Raw genomic sequence first — 20835 nt, forward strand, 5'->3', positions numbered from 1 at the left:
AAATTTACATCAAATTTTGTGTAAAAAAATTGAATAGAAAGCTCAGAAAACACTTGAAATGTTGACAGTGGCATACGATGATTGTTCTCGGAGTCAGAAAAATGTTTACAAGCGGTATATGCTTTTTACAGAAGGCCGAGAAAGTATGAATGACGACGCTCTCTTTGGACGCCCCAGCACATCAACAACCGATGAAAATGTTAAGAAAGTGAAGAAAATTGTTACAGAGAATCGCCGAATCACTATCGAAAAAGTTGTTGAGGATGTCGGCATATCGGTTGGCTCATGCCATGCAATTTGTTCGGAAATTTTAGGTATGAACCGTGTGGCAGCAAAGTTGATTCCAAAATTGCTGAATTTTGACCAAAAAACCCGTCGCATCAGCATCGTTCAGAAATTGTTGAATGTCGTCAATGGCGATTGTTCAGATTTGCTTGAAAGGATCATAATTGATGACGAATCATGAGTATAGTTATGACATCGAAACCAAAGTCCAATCGTCCCTATGGAAGAGCCCAGGAGAGCCAAAATGAACGCCAAGTTCGATCAAATGTCAAGGTTTTGCTCATTGTTTTTTTCGATTACGTTACGTAGTGCATCAGGAGTTTTTTCCACATGGTCGTATGGCCAATAAGGATTATTATCTTGAAGTTATGCACCGTTTGCAAGAAGCAATACGAAGAAAACGTCCTGTATTGTGGAAAAACAATTCATGGCTATTGCATCGCGATAAAGCATCTGCCCACTCGTCATTGCTTGTTCGTAATTTTTTGGTCAAAAACAACACCGTAATCATGCCTCAGCCACCGTATTCACCAGATTTGACCCCTACGACTCTATCCTGCTCCCAGGATTTAAGAGACCCATGAAAGGACGGCATTTTGCGACGATTGGGGAGATAAAAATCGAATCGATGAGAGAGTTCTAGAACGTACCAAAAAGTGCATACCAAAACTACTTTTAGGATTGGAAAAGAAGCTGGAATGAGTGTATTATATCTGAGGGGAGCTACTTTGAAGAAGACAAAATATAAATTGAATAAATTTTGGGAAGAATAAAAATTCACCTCATTTTTGAACAGATCTCGTACATTGGTCGAGAAAGGTTGATTCTATGAAAATTAACAGTTGGGAAAAGACGTAATATGAGTGAAAAGCAGTCGGCTATACAGAAATGGATGTATATATAATTCAACGAAATTACCATCCAAGCTGAATGAATTATTTTTTAAAAACTCAACCAGACTAACTTTTATTTATTTTATTTATTTATTTGTTTACAAACTCTTCAGACCATGGCACATTTACAGAGTAGGAAAGGTAAATATCACAAATAGATTTTTATATACAACAAAATGACAAAAAAGTTATATAAAAAAAATTCAACAAGAGTTATACAATTTCATACAACCTATTTCTAAAACTAGTAAGAGTTTGGAAGAAGATATCACGGTCATTTTGTACATTATTATAGGCACTGCACATAGCATTTAATGGGGCATTTTAATGATAATTTGTTCTTGCGGATTCAATGTAAAATGTGCGAAACGATCTAGTGTCATAAGCAGGTACATTGAAATTGATTTTTGATAGAAGACAGGGATCATCCACTTCACCATGTTTCATCTTGTACAAGTATATTAAGTATGCAAATACTCTTCTTTTCTCGAGGGTTTATATGTTGTACTTTTCAAGTAGCAATATTTTGGAAATATCAAGGTCATAGTTACCTGTTTCTTCGAAGTGAAGATATCTCAGGAACTTGTTTTGAACTCTTTCTTGTGACAATTATATTGAGGACACCAGATAATTGAAGCATATTCCAAAATTTTTCTGATAAGAGTGATATACAAATGTTTGATGCAGGTAATATTGTTGAATTGCCTAGAGTTGCGAACTACAAACCCATACATCTTTGAGGCCTTGTTTGTTATATTCAGTATATGAGATCTAATCGATAATTCAAAATCAAAAGTAACACCAAGGTCTGTTATTTCTCGAGTTTTGTTGAGTTTTATACGTCCATCCCGTAGATGTACGTTATACTGACTTTTTTCCGGGAGAAGGTCATAGTATTACACTTTTGAACGTTGAATAATAATTTGTTTTTTTTTGGCCATTCAACGATGTTTTTACATCGTTTTGTAGATGTACACAATCTTCAACTGTTGATATTCTTCTAAAAATTTTCAAGTCATCTGCAAACAACAAGTAGCAAGATGATGTGATATTTTTTACAAGACTGTTGATAAATAAAATAAATAACAAAGGACCTAAGTTAGAACCCTGGGGAACTTCAGACGATGCAATAAATGGACTGGACTTATGCCCTTTCACTATCACACTTTGTTTTCAATTAGATAGATATGAACTGAAAAATTTTATCAAGTTGGGATGAAAACTGAATCCATATTCTAGGGTTCTTAGAAGAATTGGATGGGATACTTTATCAAAAGCTTTAACAAAGTCAGTCCACTTAAAGTCAGTCAGTCCACTTAAGCGCGACTATCCAAGTTTTCAGCTATAAATTGGGTAACATTGCTAAGATTACTAACAGTGGATCTTTTTTTCATGAAGCCATGTTGGAAATGTGATATTTTAGAAGAAACTAATCTATAGAGATGCTTGATAATGACAGCCTTGAAAAGTTTGGCTGGTGCCGATAACACTACCACCGGCCTGTAATTGATAATATCGGTTTTGTCACCTTTTTTGAAGACTGGAATAACCTTTACTTCTTTCCAGATGTTAAGAAATATTTTGCTTCTCAAGGAGAGGTTAAAGATAGTTTTCAATGGATATAACAAGAAGTCGACAAGATCTTTGAATATAAATGGTGGTATATTATCAGGCCCAATTGACTTTTTTATCTTCAAACACCTAGATGTAGCAATGATATCATCATGATCTATACAGTGCATAGATATCAATTCAAGACTGGTATTATCAGTAAATGGTGAACCATCAATACAGTCACTTGTATAAACTGAACTGAAGTGTTTTGCAAAGGCATTAGAAATATCAATGCCCTTGGAATATTGAATATTGTCCAAGTGCATTTTATCTGGTATGCATGCCTATGCTGCTTTTTTTACTGTTTACATACTGCCAGAATGATCTAGAATCACTACTAATTTCCTACTGAACCTTGCTTAGATATAATGTGTGAGATGTATTGATGTCATTTTTCAATTTTCTTCTTAAATCGCGAAATTTATGTGCTAATTCATGGCTACTGTTTTGTCTACATTTTAACCTTAGTTTGTTTTTTACTTTGATATATTTTATTATTTGTCTGTTGAACCATGGGGGGTACTTTTTATTTTTCTTACACTTGGGAATACAAATATTGAAAATTTCAATAATTTTACTGTAGAAGAAACTCACCGCAAGATTAGGATCTGTAAACAATTCTAGACCACACCAGTCAACATTAGCAAATAGATGGTACATGAGTTCAGTATTCGCCCTTCTGAAGTTGAAATATTCTAAATTATTAGCAGATAACTAATATAATAATAAATACACAAGTGACACCTCAATACAGAGCGACGGATAATGACTATCCTCCATAACAAAACAAAGCTCATTTTTTGTTACTTTGCAAACTTTTGCTCGAGATTACTAAGTCTAGTAAGTGTCCATAATCGTTTAATATTCTATTGTGCTGATTAGTATCCAGAAAGCATATGCAATTCTTTTCAAAATGAATAAATCCAAAATTTCCAGAACTCGTTCTTCTCGTTCCATATTCCCAGATGTTCATTCAGGTGTATCATTTTACCATGTTCCAGAAATGCCTGCACTCACCTAGCAATGATTTCAAATCAAACGAAAGCGAACCTCTCTCGAGATAAATTTTCCGCTCAGAAAGTTTCATTTTATAATTGGAAGAAAGATTTATATAGAATATGTTACAGAAAGAAAAAGTCTAGTATATTTGGATATCTCTCAATGCGAGGAATCCCATTTTCTTTTTTGATGTCACGGTTTGGACCAGCCTGTATTTCTTAAAATTAAGTTTCAATTGGATAAACCCTGATCTGTAAAATAACTTGAAAAAATATTAGAATAGAAATTATTATTAGAATAGAATAGAAACTGGTCGGCCCTTTTGATATTGTAAGCAGCTCATCATATTTCATACTTTTGAATATCAGAAAAACAGTTAGAAAAATCAATTTTATATCAGGGTTCGAGCTTTGGGCCTTTTAACTTTTACTTAAGAAAAGGTTAATTAAGGTTATTCTGAAATAATTATTTCAGGTCTTTAATTTGAGAATAGAGTTGAACAGTTTAATCTCCGGGCTATATGATGATAATTTATAAAAACTTAAATATTTTTTTTGTTTTTTGTCGTGTTTTTATCTAGGTAAGTCTCTTCATATAATGATTAAAACGACAGTGACCTGTAAGTAAGCCTGTTAGACAACGTAACTCCTGCCTGCTGTGATCTAAGAATTGTTTGGTATCATACCTCAAAAGATGTATCAATGTCTTGGAATTAGTCATTTCCTGGTACATTTTGCCAGATTCTAGACCGATGAAACCTCTTGCAGCTCCCTTCCTTGCGAGGGAGTCAGTAACTTCATTACCTTACAGGTCAGGAATCCAATCCAGAGACTATTTGGTAAATCCTTATTATTAAGGAGAGTCTTTTTTGATAATTCACTACCAATTTTTTAGTTGCTTGGTGAAAGTCGAGTGCATTATTGCCGCTAGGCTTTCCTACAATATGTTTATTGATTGATGTACGAGGTTGGTATTCACCAATCACCTCACACATAAATCAATGGCATAGATCTACGTCTGAAATACGGTAGCACAAGTTCCTAGGTAGGCTGATATATCTATGCTGAATACACTTGCACCAAAGCCAGAAGGTATTTTCAATCCATTAGTGAACCAACAGAAATCTACTCTTATTATTTCGTCCTTCTGGAAGATCCAGTCCTCTCTACTTGGAATTGGGACTATATAAAGCAGATCATAGTTGACTGTTGGAGGCATTGAGTAGGAGGTCATTTCTAGAATGATCTGACTTTCAGTGTCGTAATTTGCTAGGCCAAGCCTGTTCTGAGCAATTAGTCATGTGCATAATTTTGTATGCTTTCCATATAGCTTCTCTCATCAAAAATATGTAGAGAGGAGGTCTGACAAATAATCACATATTTCCTCGTCTTTGGCTTTGTGTGAAAACTTTTCCCAAGTGGGTGTTTCAAGTGACTTTTCATCTGAGATAATACCTAGATATTTCACTTCAGCTGCACAAGGAATAGTCACACCTCGAAAGAAAATGAAGTTTAATGGTGAAAGGGAAAACGGTGTTGCTATGGTTTGCAGCAAACTGCTACCTCTGGAACCAGCAGTAAACGTCGTTCAACTTTTTTTTTGGAGGCTGTTAGAGGTTTCCTTCCATATCTTTTATCAAGGACAAGCAAATTTTCCATCAGGAGCGTCGATGGTGGATATAATACCCTACCCCACCCTGAGGGCAACCCTTGGTGAACTTGATCCCAATGGTCTTTTCTTGAAGAATCGTATATCTTTTATCGACGTGTTCTGGTGACTCGGTATTAATCGAGTATCTAATTAATACTTGCTTTGAGAATTTTTCAATTAAATGGAAAATGGAAAAGCGGTGGTAATTAGTAATGATGATCTTTTCACATACAAAATTGTGATGATTGTGAAATCTAATTTCAGTTTCGTTGTGAAACATTAAAAACTAATATTCTTGAAATGAGAAACTATGAGAAATAGTATGTATTTTCTGAATCCAATGAATTTTTCAAATTAATCTGGTATTGGACTGTTATCAAAACGGTGTCGTTCATCATTATATTTTTTATACAAGTGATTTTTGGATGTGCGCACGTTTATGTACATAATATGATAGGTTATATTCAACACTTTCGCACCATTTCAATTACTAATGATTACTTTTCAAGCTCCTGGATTCGGCACTACTTTTGGTACCCCAACAACTTCATCAACTGGTGGTTTTGGGGGTTTTGGTTCTACTTTTGGCACCGCCACTTCTCAACCTCCAGCATTTGGCTCAACTTTTGGTACTCCAGCGGCTACCCAACCAGCTTTTGGAACTCCAGCGGCTACTCAACCAGCTTTTGGAACTCCAGCGGCTACTCAACCAGCTTTTGGCACTCCAGCAGCTACTCAACCAGCTTTTGGTAGCACCTTCGGAACTGCAACTCCCAGTTTCGGTTCGGCATTCGGTACTCCAGCATCATCAGCACCGCCCAGTTTTGGTACTAGTTTCGGTTCTGCATTTGGGTCCACAGCAACATCGGCTGCGCCTGCTTTTGGTACTTCTTTCGGTACCCAACAGGATCAGTCTAATTTGTTTGGTGCCAATAAACCAAGCTTATTCGGAACTGCACCTTCCACAACAGGGTTATTTTCAAGTGGCGGTACTGGTGGATTATTCGGATCGGCGAATACTAACCAACCTACTGGTTTGTTCGGTAAGTATAATTGATTGTTATACATTTCAAATATTCAATAATGGTATTTTTCAGGAAGTACTGCAACTAGTACTGCTCCCAGCCTTTTTGGTGCAACTTCTACACCTTCTCTTTTCGGACAACCCGCAGCGAGTACGACAACCACTCCTTTTGGGGCTGCTAATACTACTGCAACTGGTTTTGGTGGTTTATTTGGTAGTACTCAGGCCACTACAGCACCCTCTCTATTTGGTACAAGTTTTGGTGCAACCACCTCTACTGCACCCGCTTTTGGAGGTTTTGGTACAACGCAAACAGGATTTGGAGGATTTGGTACTCAAGCACCTACTACAGGCTTATTGGGATCTACATTTGGGGCCAAACCTATTCAGTCTACAACTGGTAAATTCAAATTCATGTTTTTACATGTACTTTATATGTTTATGAAATAATAAGTGATAATTGTGAACTAATATCACATGGAATAGTTTGAAATGTGGACGCCACTGATAAGACGTAGACAAGTTGAAACAGTGCTGTTTAGTGTCGGATCAGTAATGTGAAAGATGCAGAGAAAGGCATAGCTTAAGCTTTGCAAAAACTGGAGAACTCATTACAGATCCAGTAAAAAAAGCAAATTATATCAATGACTCTTTCATAGATTCCTTCAAAAATTGACCAGCACTAAATATCAATATAAACTTGAAAAATTGCCTTATCAGCTAACCTAACTTAACCCTACCTAACCTAACCTATCTCCAGTAACACCAGTAGATGTTTTTGAAATCATATCCAAAACAGAGTCGAGAACTGCTGTGGGCATAGATGGCATAAATGGGAAGGTTATGAATGATGTTACAGAACTAATCTCTGAACCTCTTCGTGAAATAATACTGGAGTTACATATGGAACTCTTCCTAGTGTGAAAAAGTTAAAATGTATCTCTGTTTATAAGAATGAAGGTTATGTAGGATATCTTAAACTAAGATATTCGAAGATTTATACTCTGATCAGTTGATCAACGCCATTAATAAATGCATTGTTTTCATATATAGATACTTCAATAATGTCATAAGACTTTTTTATAATGTCAGTCAAGCCTTCGAAAACGTTGACCACAATTGAACTAGAAGCTATAGGAATATGTGGTGTACCTCTAACTTGAGCAAAATCATACTTAGAAAATCATTAACAAATTGTCACCTGATGTACGATGTATTGTTGGTCAAAACTTAGCCAGCTATACCGGTATTGACTATTTTAATAAAATACAAGAATTTATCGATGTGAATGCTGCAAATTTCCATTCAACGATAGACTGCAAAAGTTTTTAAACTGAGAGAGCATTTTACAATGTGGAAGAGTTTCTCAGCTCCAGAATATGGTATTTTGATGGCTTACTGACAGGTATTTGCCTCAAAGTTTCATTTTGTTTTAATTGAAATAATTTTATTATTGTGAGTATTTTGTTAGTGTAAAAGTTTTCTCAATCTCATAAATTTGACTTTTATTTGACTTGACCAGTCCGTTATGTATTGTACATTAATGTCTATACGTTGTATAATCGAACTGGAATATAACGTAGAGATTATAATTCTATTTTTGAAATTTATACTCTATTGTTGAAATTTATACACATCATCAGTTACTGAAATACCCTGTATTGATATTGCTTGTCATTGAAATATTCTCGTACAGAGTAATAACATTTTTTAAGTCAGGATTTTTATTTTATTTGTTTTATTTTATAAAAACACTTGATACCAGTAGAGCTGGGCAAGTTTGGAGCAACAAGTAATCTGGAGAAAGGCTGATGGGTATCATTATTGGACTTGATATTATATAAATGGATTTCATTATTTTTGACAAAGTTATTGTCTCTTATGTACATTTTCAGTATTCTCCATTTTCTGATGCTGAAGGATGAACATAATTCATTATTCTTATAATTTTCGTCATGTGATATTTAATCTAATTTGTCTCCGATTTTTTGTACACAACCAAATAATTTTTCAAGAGATGAAAGAGAAAAGAAACTGAAATATGTTGAATGAGTAGAGCTTCTTATAATTTATTCTCATTGATTCCAACGTCACTGCTAAGAACATTCAAAACTTGAGACTTTGAAAGTTGCAGATGAAGAATTTAGAAATCTATTGTGAGTCCCTGACATGTGATGAATATCCCTGCTGATAAATGTATTTATTTTTACGTATTTTTTCATGAAATAATAATAATAATATTTGCAGTTCATCTGTTTGTTACATTATAAAGTAATGTAACCTGTAACTACAAAAAAAAGTTTATAGCCAGTGAAAACTGATTCTATGTATCAACCTTCAATTTCATTAGATTTGAGTTCATATCTCGGTTCATCCAAATGATCATATTCATTCAACCCACTGTCTGTATATCGCTTGGCCACGTAAATTATTTTTCATCCAGAGTGCACTTTCTCCATTTATAAAAGTGACATTACCTAACATTGGTAATCTTGAATCAAGCTGAACGTAGATTACTTTCTTTTTTCAGAAGCACTGAAAGCTCGAGGAGACAGCCTCACTCAATCTTTTCAACAAATTTCAAATGTTTCAGGTCAGGTCCAACAAACATCCGTCTCAAAAAGTCAACAGGCTGTTGCGTCTGTGTACGCCATCAATGTTTTCAACGATGAACGTGACAGTATCCTCAAAAAATGGAACATGCTCCAAGCTTGTTGGGGCACCGGAAAGGGCTACTACAATAGTACCCAACCTCCAGTGGAATATGACTCTCAAAATCCATTCTACAGATTCAAAGCCATGGGTTACAACCTTATTCCAGAACAGGAGAATTCTGAAGGAATCGTCAAGTTGATCTTCAATAAAAAGATTTCAGAACTGAAGTAGGTATACATGTTGAGGTAACCATAAATATTGAAGGTTTACATGATTCTGGGCAATGTTTTTTTGGAGCTATTCTTCAATGTATTTAGGAAATGTTGGTGGAAAAATTGAAAAAATTTAATTTTCCATGTATTTATAGACAATCGAAATATGTTAAAAATTAAAAAGGTAAAGAAAGCATTTAACATTTTTTTCAAATATTTCAATTGGTTTATTTTTTTGTGTATAAAAGTAACCTCAATATATTTTTTTTCATTCTTATTGTTCAAAAAATCGTTTTTATCAAATGCATTGTTTATGAGATAATGGAAATTGTTTGGAGGAATTTGATGATTAATGCAAGAAATGATTTTTAAGAAATAAATTATATGTCGGTAAAAGTTTTGTTTATTAAAACGCATTTAATTAATTAACTTTTTTTACCTGTGAATATCAATTTTGAGGAACAATTTTTCTGAAAAATCGTTATTTTCACTGCTGCGAAAATAATGATGATTAAAAAATGTTTTCCTAATAATGACATTTACTGGCAAAAATAAATAGTGAATCAATGCGTTTTTATGCCATAAATTTTTTCAAAGATTTTTTTTTCATCATTTGATTATCAGTTTATTTATGTAGTGCATTTTGTGTGTAACAAATTGTTTATTTGAAAAAAAAATGAAAAACAAAAAAACACCAGAATATTTGAAAAAATTAATTGTACTTTGTTCAACTTTGATCATAAATAAATGTTTTTTTTTTCGATTTTTTTTTAACGAGGACATTTAGTTAAAGTCTCCGAAGAATAGCTCTTGCAAAAAAAATCCAGGCTCCAGTTTTTGCAAGAAATTATTTTTTTTCATTCAACTGAATAACTTTTAAATTATTAGTTAACGCAACCTAGTTCAAATCATTAGTGACGAGTCAAAAGGCATCGGAAATATCATTTTCAATGAAGGTGAACTGAATTTATGTGAAAAGCCACTTGTGAACTAGACTTCCAGTGAAATTTACACCTTTACAACCTTTTCAGCAAATGCTACTTTTAGCAAGCATACTCAATATTTCAAATTGAAAAGAAAAAAGAGAAATACGGTTATTCCATAGATTAATGGCACTTGGGATGTGACACAATAAAAAGCTATGGTCAAAGTGAATAAGGGTTCTTTGATTTACATCATGCAGCAATTATTTATTTCAGAAATCAGCAGGAAGTTCTCAAAAATGGCATTGGTGGGATCTTGGGTAACAGGCCAAATCTGACTGTCGAAATAAATCAGATAAGAGCTATTTCTGAAAATCAAACAGAAGTGAAAATAGCTGTATCAGAAAAAGGAGTTACAGGATGCAGTAGAAAAATTCCTGCTACAGACTTGTCTTCATTTTTGAATCAGCCCGTGCAAAAACAACAACTTTCCAGTGTTGGAATCACCGCAATTACGCCATTCATAACCCCCACTAAAGCAGAGTTGGAAGAGTATCTGAAGCACCCGCCACCAGGTAAATTTGTCACTTTAGTACAAATTATGTCTTGACCAAACTTGCTTTATCTTGTATTTTTTCTTGAAAATTCTTGTTTTACTCTAATGAAAGTTCTCCAAGCTATAACTTTCATATATATCAAATATTTCATCCAATATTAGACATCCTTTCCTGATTTTTATAAATGTATTGTAACACTATGTGCTATATATATATATAGGGCACATAGTGTTACAATACATTTATAAAAATCATGATATATATATATATATATATATATATATATATATATATATATATATATAGGGCACATAGTGTTACAATACATTTATAAAAATCAGGAAAGGATGTCTAATATATATATATATATATATATATATATATATATATATATATATATATATATATACATCCCGATATCAATATGGCATCCATACATTGAATGCGCTGATAGGGCGTCCATCATAATTTGAAGAATTTACCGAATATATTTCATGGTAAGTACTAGAAAACTGATTTCTGTAGGCTGGCATGACATTTTTACCACCATAAAAAAATTGAGTTCACTATTGATTCGATAGTAGAGCGTCCGTCCGTCAAACATTCATAAGAACTCCTCAGTATACACCATCATCAGACATCTGATTGATAATAGGGAGTCCAATAAGTATATTTTCATACATGAAATAGATTATTGGGAATCCTTACAACGTTGCCAATATTTACCGCATTAAATGTAGGCAGCAAGTGGGTTTTAATTTCTTCACATCTGTTTTTCAACAAGCGTTGTGCCAACGACAAATTGCGTATGGATTTCAGGTAGCCGGTATGTATTTCATTTTTACATAGGTACCAAGTGATATTGACTGATCATGAAAAGTTTATTCCATAACGAAATTTTCAATATCATTCGATAATTTTTGTCTTGGTTGGCATATTTCCATTTTAACACTGTATGATATTTAAGCGAGCCGAATATAATGATAGGAGAAGTGAAACCGACACATGCATGGTGTGATTATTGAAAGTTCAACTTTAATTACAAAAAGTTCATTGTATATTTCCATTAGAAAACAGCAAGAATTCAAAGTATTCAAACTAGTTGAAGACGCCAAAATGACAGACGATAGGATAAATAATATGAATTACCAAAGAATGTAAATATTCACGGCCGTAGATGACAGTGTAAAATCTGTTTTCAGCGTTTGCGTGGTTTGCAGGTTTTTATGCCTGACGTTTCGTCTACTACTGCGGTATACATTATCAGAGGCGATGTGGTAACGGTTGCAAAGCCCGAGTTCGTGGTCGAGTTGTTGTTCCCGTTAACTGAGTTATTGAGCATTGAAAAATTTGGTTGTTGAAAATTGGACGTGCCTGAGTGTTTTGTTGAGCACAGTCATATTTACTCAGTGTCATATTTATTCCATTTGGCTGATACACACTACACAGGATAGCCATCTAGAAGGCATCAAGACCTGTCAAGATTCATTTCCGTGTATGGTATACGATTTTTCGAGTCATGCATTTTTCAATATTTCTTTAAGGACTGACCTAAATATTTTTTAATTTTTTCTAGAGTTTTTCGTTTTTAATACGCTTTTATTAGGTCGACCTGTATGTATGTATGTAACTATGTAGTCAAATCTAAGAAAACTAATTTAACCATCTTTTAAAGATCGTAGCGTTATGAAAATTGGCAGTTTTATGTGATTTTGATGACAATATGGTAGGTACTCTGGAGCTGATCTGATGATGGAGCCGGAAGATAGGCACTAGGATTCCATGATGAAATATCGTATCATAGTCGTGTTTGGTCTTGTAATGAACGTGAATCTCTTTTTATCAATGTGCTCCACAAGATCACATTATAAAAGTTCAAAAACATTATATTTTGTTCATTATGATTTTTTTTAGTAACATAACATATTGTTTTAATTTTTCTATATATTTATCATTATATCCTGTTTCTGTATCAAATAAAGACATTCGGTAAGTTGAACAAACTGTTTTAGCGCAATTTGTTTATAAATTGTGTATGACCGTATGGGAATTCAAAAAATTTTTATCTTCATAATATGATATTCAGAAAAAAAATACGATTTTTAATTGTTTATGAACGTTTTTTTATATATCTCGAATGTTCAAATGATTATTCGGAGAATGTTTTCTATTTTGAAAATCATAATTGACATTTCTCTACAAATTGACAGAAACATTTTTCATAATTAATTTTATCATTTATTACCAAAACAATTTATTATTAACGCATTCTTAACCGTCAGAGTTAGTATCTGAGTTTGATACGTAGAATGCCTGAATCAGTTTTCGATATACTGGATGGTTAGTATTTTGTTGATCAACAATCATGCCGTACTCGAAGTTGAAATTGTCATCATCCCAACAACATCGGATGCACTCATCACTGTTTTTCTACTGCTTTAAGTTTTACTGCAGTTAGATACCTACTATGCAACTACAATGAACTAGTTTCAGTAATTCTAAACCTGCCAATGATTATGGTGTTTTCATGGGCAAAAACAGAGTCTCTGTTTTTTCTCATCCCCAATCTGTAGCTGTTGAAGGATTGTTAAGCTATGTTTGAACTTGACTAATCTGATCAAGAAGTGCTTTTTTCCGAACTTTCTTCAGCAGTCTCCGAAAATTATGGTTGAGGTGTCATTCGATTCGGAATAGCGTCTAGAAAGTTTTTGAAAACGGACGACTTCCGAAAATGAAAATAGCAAAAGTTATAAACAATTTAGAGAATAATAAAGAATGGATTTAATTTTTTGAAAATATTTCTAAAACTAATTGAGATTTTCAAAATCGAAAATTCGAAAATAGGAAGAAATTTCCTATAAAAAAGTTTCAACTCCCGGAACTGTAGGACCAATATATATAATTTTCCCGAAGCCCTGAAAATGAGCTCGAAATCGGCTGTCTGGCCGCTCGTGCGCCGTGCCTGTTTGGGCCATTTTTACTAAAAAAAATTTCAGCATTTAAAATATATAAATTAAGGAATGAAAGAATTCAGGCATATACTCAAATGATAAATGAACAATAATCTGTCGGTAAAAAATGTTTATTGCAGTTATTCGATTTATTACGCTATTGTTAATTAACAATTTTCTATCGCTCGATCATCAACAAATCAGAAGTTAGATGAACATATTTCTTTAAAATTTTTATCACTCATTGTTTAAAAATTTATTATAAACAAATGCATTGTTTATAACATGATTGAATTTTTTTTGGATCTTAATTTTTGATAAAAATCATGATTTTTTTCAATTGTCTCTTGAAGAAATTTTTACAATGCAAAAAAACGCATTTGTTGAGTAACAATTTTTTTACCACCAATTAATAATATTAAGAAACCAATTTTTTAAAATAATTATTCATCTTGTTTTTAATTCGGAACAAAAACAATTTAATTTTTAAAATTCTCCATTGTGTATTGAATAAACAATTTGTTATAAACAAATGAATGTTTTCATTTCATTTTTGTTCCAGTTGCAATTGATGAATGAAAAAAACCATGCATTTTTTTATTCACTCCATTTTTTATCGAATTTATAACAAACTTTTAAACAGTAAGTGATGAAATAAAAAAAATATTTTTATGTAGCTTCTGATTTAAAAAAAACATATCAGTAATAATGATGAATAAAAAAATTTTTTCGATTATTTATTAAACTTTTTCATTAAAAAATGCAGTAAATTGTTAATAAATAATTGGAAAATAATAATTTTTCAATATTTCGAAAATGAATCTATTCCTAACCGTTATAATCATAACTCTACGAAAGGAAAAAATTTCACACTTTTAGTTTAAAGTGTGAAAATATTACATTTGCAATAATGATAATCGAGTGATAAAAAATTGTTAATTAACAATAGCATAATGAATCGAATAATTGCAAAAAAAAATTTTTACCGACAAATTATTGTTCATTTATCTTTTGACTATATGACTGAATTTTTTCATTCCTTGGTTCATATATTTTATATGGTAAACACTCTTTTGTAAAGCTTAGCCCAAACAGGCACGGCCTACGCGCGGCTAAACACCCGATTTAGAGCTCTATTTCAGAGCTCCGGGAAAATTATAAATATTGGTCCTACAGTTCCGGTAGTCAGGACTTTTCGATAGGAAATTTCTTCCTCTTTTCGAATTTTTTTTTTTCGATTTTGAAAATTCCAATTAGTTTTTGAGATATTTCCAAAAAACTGGACCCATTTTTTATTTTTCACTAAATTGTTTATAACTTTCGCAATTTTCATTTCCGAAAGTCATTCCGAAACATTGGCAAATGTTTCTCTGAAAATAGCTCAGCATTCTTGGATTATTCTTTCCTTCAGTGGCTTTATTGAATCAGATTGCGTCGTCTTTAAAACAACCTATTTTAAGTAAGTGGCCCAGAGGAAAAAATCTAGAGGAGATAGGTCCAGGGATGTGAGAGGCCATTCAGTAGAATCTCTTCTTCCAATACATTGATCAGCATAATTATTATCTAACCATTGAATAACTGGAACTACAAAATAATAAGGTTCCCCATTCTGTTGAAAATTTAATACATTTTCTTTCAAAGATAAATTGCCGTGTATGTCTCTGTGATTCTCTAATTCATGAACTATCCGAGGTTCGATAGATCTTTCTAGCATGTGATCATACATTTCGCCATTTACATTTTCTTCTATATACAGTGTGTAACAACGAAAACCTAACAGAGCCGTTTTTTAATATAAAAAGTAAGATTTTCAGAAAAGCTCGGACACGTCGATTTCTAATTGAAGGGGGACACCTTTCAGACTAATCAGATTTTTTGTAGTACGCACCCCCTCAGAGAGGTGCGTCCGACGACCTTTATTTAGATGGGGAAAGTAGGTCGAGTGGCACCTTGTTTTAAAGGTCTTTCGAATACCTTCACAACTCTGTTAAAAGAAAATTTTTGTAACGATTAGTTTTCGAGATAATTTGAAGTTAAAATTGCCATGTTGATAATACATTAGACAGACCACTCGGTAACTTGTATGCCTAAATAAAAAAAATTTTAAGCAGTTCTTCTTATCAATTTTTTGTTAAATAACAACGTTCGATTGTTTTGTTGAAACGGGTCGTGTATTGTTATTTGTTTAAACATTTCTTTCACTACTGCCGAAAGGGTTTCAGTTATTGCTTCATTTTTTGGCAACGACCAAAATGCTAATAAAACATCAATTTTATTTAACGAGCAAAAACCTGGTAAACACCTAAGCAGAAATCACGTTCTGGATTTGGTCACAAAATTCAGGGAGACAGGTTCGGTTTTAAATGAAAAAAGTGATGTTCAGAGAAGGGTAGTGAATGACGATAATGCGATTGTAGTGTTTGGTCAAGTCATCGCCAATCCCAGGCTAAGTACCAGAGGTTTATCCGCAATGGCAGGAATAAGCCATATGATCGCATGGAGAATCCTTAAAAACCACAAATACCATCCTTACAAAATTAAACTTGTTCGTGAACTCAATGAGGATGATTTTGACCGAAGACAGGAGTTTTGTGAGGGCATGAGTGAAATATTAATGCAAAATCCCGAACTGCTTTATAACATCTGTTATTCGGACGAAAGCTCATTTTATTCAAATGGTTGCGTGAACCGTTACAATTGCCGTTATTGGTCGGATGAAAACCCAAGACAATACGCAGAAATACATACCCAACATCCCCAAAAGTTGAATATCTGGGCCGGAATATTAGGCAATCATATTATAGGTTCATTTTTCATTGATGGAAATTCAACCGGTGATTCTTATTAACAACTTCTTGAAGAGGCAATTCAACCTTCATAAGTAGGTGCCACTCAATTTACCTAAAATGTAATGGTGGTAACCAACCCCATCCCCCGGAGAAATCTCCTCGTAATAAACAAATAATTCGACATCAAATGGACACGTATTAGCAGGTTGTCATAAAAAGCAAAAATTTATTTTTTTTATGAGAGTTCTGAACGTAACTTGCACCTTAAAAACAATTTGATTTATTTTAAAAAGAGTTGAACTCAATGCAAATACCTTTAAAACTTCAAATTATCTCGAAAACTAATCGTCACAAAAATTTTCTGTTGACAGAGTAGTAAAGGTATTCGAAAGACCTCTAAAACAAGGTGCCACTCTCCTTCCCTATCTATCCCTATCTATTATCGAGACGAATAAAAAAAATAGAAGAGGCGTAAAATATTCAAGTCTTAATATTAATGCTACGATGGTAAAAATCATGTTTTTGAAAATTTACTAAATTAATAATAGAAAATAAAATTTATTCTGAATGAATTCTTTTATTTGATGAACCAAAACTTACTGCATCGAATGTAGCTTTGAAGAGTACCATTGAAGAGCATATCTTAAGAGCTTTCAGATAATGTATCACAAGTAGGTGGTTGCCTTTCAAAAATATGAAGTTGTGGTGGCTGGGGGCATGGGTGTGAGAGAAAAAACAAGTTAGTCATCACATCATTTGTTTCTCCCTTTGTATTATGAAAGTTGTTTTCAGCGATTTCTTATATTTTATTTGGTTGCTCAGAGATAGACCTTGTAAGTTTTCAAATTGTCACCCTGTGTATGAAAACGGCGCCGACCTACAAACATACCAAATCAACGATATTTCTAACAAATCATTGAGACTTCCCTCTCGCAAAAACTATTGCATTGTTGTCAGTTATATGGACGCCTCATAATCGCTCACATGTATGAAAAATATACGGCACAAGTATACGCGTACCTCCCGAGCGCCACCAAAATAAAAAAGACTCAACTAGAATATACGCCAATACATATAATTTTGACAATGAAATTGATAAATAGGCGCCCATCTGAAATTTTGTCAGATGGAAGATAGGGAACCTCTGAACTGCCTGGCATGGTGAAACAATTCGGCGTCCATATATGGACGCCTCATTGAAACCGGACGCCCGATTGATAGAAAATTGTAAATGTACGGAAGCTCTATTGATAGTTGGATATATATATATATATATATATATATATATATATATATATATATATATATATATATATATATATATATATATATATATAGGGCACATAGTGTTACAATACATTTATAAAAATCAGGAAAGGATGTCTAATATATATATATATATATATATATATATATATATATATATATATATATATATATCCAACTATCAATAGAGCTTCCGTACATTTACAATTTTCTATCAATCGGGCGTCCGGTTTCAATGAGGCGTCCATATATGGACGCCGAATTGTTTCACCATGCCAGGCAGTTCAGAGGTTCCCTATCTTCCATCTGACAAAATTTCAGATGGGCGCCTATTTATCAATTTCATTGTCAAAATTATATGTATTGGCGTATATTCTAGTTGAGTCTTTTTTATTTTGGTGGCGCTCGGGAGGTACGCGTATACTTGTGCCGTATATTTTTCATACATGTGAGCGATTATGAGGCGTCCATATAACTGACAACAATGCAATAGTTTTTGCGAGAGGGAAGTCTCAATGATTTGTTAGAAATATCGTTGATTTGGTATGTTTGTAGGTCGGCGCCGGTTTCATACACAGGGTGACAATTTGAAAACTTACAAGGTCTATCTCTGAGCAACCAAATAAAATATAAGAAATCGCTGAAAACAACTTTCATAATACAAAGGGAGAAACAAATGATGTGATGACTAACTTGTTTTTTCTCTCACACCCTTGCCCCCAGCCACCACAACTTCATATTTTTGAAAGGCAACCACCTACTTGTGATACATTATCTGAAAGTTCTTAAGATATGCTCTTCAATGGTACTCTTCAAAGCTACATTCGATGCAGTAAGTTTTGGTTCATCAAATAAAAGAATTCATTCAGAATACATTTTATTTTCTATTATTAATTTAGTAAATTTTCAAAAACATGATTTTTACCATCGTAGCATTAATATTAAGACTTGAATATTTTACGCCTCTTCTATTTTTTTTTTATTCGTCTCGATAATAGATAGGGATAGATAGGGAAGGAGAGTGGCACCTTGTTTTAGAGGTCTTTCGAATACCTTTACTACTCTGTCAACAGAAAATTTTTGTGACGATTAGTTTTCGAGATAATTTGAAGTTTTAAAGGTATTTGCATTGAGTTCAACTCTTTTTAAAATAAATCAAATTGTTTTTAAGGTGCAAGTTACGTTCAGAACTCTCATAAAAAAAATAAATTTTTGCTTTTTATGACAACCTGCTAATACGTGTCCATTTGATGTCGAATTATTTGTTTATTACGAGGAGATTTCTCCGGGGGATGGGGTTGGTTACCACCATTACATTTTAGGTAAATTGAGTGGCACCTACTTATGAAGGTTGAATTGCCTCTTCAAGAAGTTGTTAATAAGAATCACCGGTTGAATTTCCATCAATGAAAAATGAACCTATAATATGATTGCCTAATATTCCGGCCCAGATATTCAACTTTGGGGGATGTTGGGTATGTATTTCTGCGTATTGTCTTGGGTTTTCATCCGACCAATAACGGCAATTGTAACGGTTCACGCAACCATTTGAATAAAATGAGCTTTCGTCCGAATAACAGATGTTATAAAGCAGTTCGGGATTTTGCATTAATATTTCACTCATGCCCTCACAAAACTCCTGTCTTCGGTCAAAATCATCCTCATTGAGTTCACGAACAAGTTTAATTTTGTAAGGATGGTATTTGTGGTTTTTAAGGATTCTCCATGCGATCATATGGCTTATTCCTGCCATTGCGGATAAACCTCTGGTACTTAACCTGGGATTGGCGATGACTTGACCAAACACTACAATCGCATTATCGTCATTCACTACCCTTCTCTTTTAAAACCTTTTCATTTAAAACCGAACCTGTCTCCCTGAATTTTGTGACCAAATCCAGAACGTGATTTCTGCTTAGGTGTTTACCAGGTTTTTGCTCGTTAAATAAAATTGATGTTTTATTAGCATTTTGGTCGTTGCCAAAAAATGAAGCAATAACTGAAACCCTTTCGGCAGTAGTGAAAGAAATGTTTAAACAAATAACAATACACGACCCGTTTCAACAAAACAATCGAACGTTGTTATTTAACAAAAAATTGATAAGAAGAACTGCTTAAAATTTTTTTTTATTTAGGCATACAAGTTACCGAGTGGTCTGTCTAATGTATTATCAACATGGCAATTTTAACTTCAAATTATCTCGAAAACTAATCGTTACAAAAATTTTCTTTTAACAGAGTTGTGAAGGTATTCGAAAGACCTTTAAAACAAGGTGCCACTCGACCTACTTTCCCCATCTAAATAAAGGTCGTCGGACGCACCTCTCTGAGGGGGTGCGTACTACAAAAAATCTGATTAGTCTGAAAGGTGTCCCCCTTCAATTAGAAATCGACGTGTCCGAGCTTTTTTGAAAATCTTACTTTTTATATTCAAAAACGGCTCTGTTAGGTTTTCGTTGTTACACACTGTATATAGAAGAAAATGTAAATGGCGAAATGTATGATCACATGCTAGAAAGATCTATCGAACCTCGGATAGTTCATGAATTAGAGAATCACAGAGACATACACGGCAATTTATCTTTGAAAGAAAATGTATTACATTTTCAACAGAATGGGGAACCTTATTATTTTGTAGTTCCAGTTATTCAATGGTTAGATAATAATTATGCTGATCAATGTATTGGAAGAAGAGATTCTACTGAATGGCCTCTCACATCCCTGGACCTATCTCCTCTAGATTTTTTCCTCTGGGCCACTTACTTAAAATAGGTTGTTTTAAAGACGACGCAATCTGATTCAATAAAGCCACTGAAGGAAAGAATAATCCAAGAATGCTGAGCTATTTTCAGAGAAACATTTGCCAATGTTTCGGAATGACTTTCGGAAATGAAAATTGCGAAAGTTATAAACAATTTAGTGAAAAATAAAAAATGGGTCCAATTTTTTGGAAATATCTCAAAAACTAATTGGAATTTTCAAAATCGAAAAAAAAAAATTCGAAAAGAGGAAGAAAT

General features: G+C 33.3%; 2 protein-coding genes across 3 annotated transcripts in view; one reads left to right on the forward strand and one right to left on the reverse strand.

Moving 5' to 3' along the window:
* The window catches only part of Nup54 (nuclear pore complex protein Nup54), a 60257-nt gene that overhangs the window by 21179 nt on the left and 18243 nt on the right, over positions 1–20835 (forward strand). For both annotated transcript variants that reach the window (XM_074177136.1, XM_074177137.1), the window contains exons 2-5: positions 5951–6484; positions 6539–6865; positions 9059–9347; positions 10532–10830. In XM_074177136.1, the coding sequence (XP_074033237.1) occupies positions 5951–6484; positions 6539–6865; positions 9059–9347; positions 10532–10830 (1449 nt within the window). The remainder of the gene's footprint in view (positions 1–5950; positions 6485–6538; positions 6866–9058; positions 9348–10531; positions 10831–20835) is intronic.
* Positions 1–20835, reverse strand: part of LOC111510378 (uncharacterized) — a 53025-nt gene that overhangs the window by 16864 nt on the left and 15326 nt on the right. The window lies entirely within an intron of this gene.

This window comes from Leptinotarsa decemlineata, unplaced genomic scaffold (genome assembly GCF_025532065.1).
Source record: "Leptinotarsa decemlineata unplaced genomic scaffold, Ldec_3_MD MMD2_tig00002159_RagTag_RagTag, whole genome shotgun sequence".
NCBI lineage: Eukaryota > Metazoa > Arthropoda > Insecta > Coleoptera > Chrysomelidae > Leptinotarsa > Leptinotarsa decemlineata.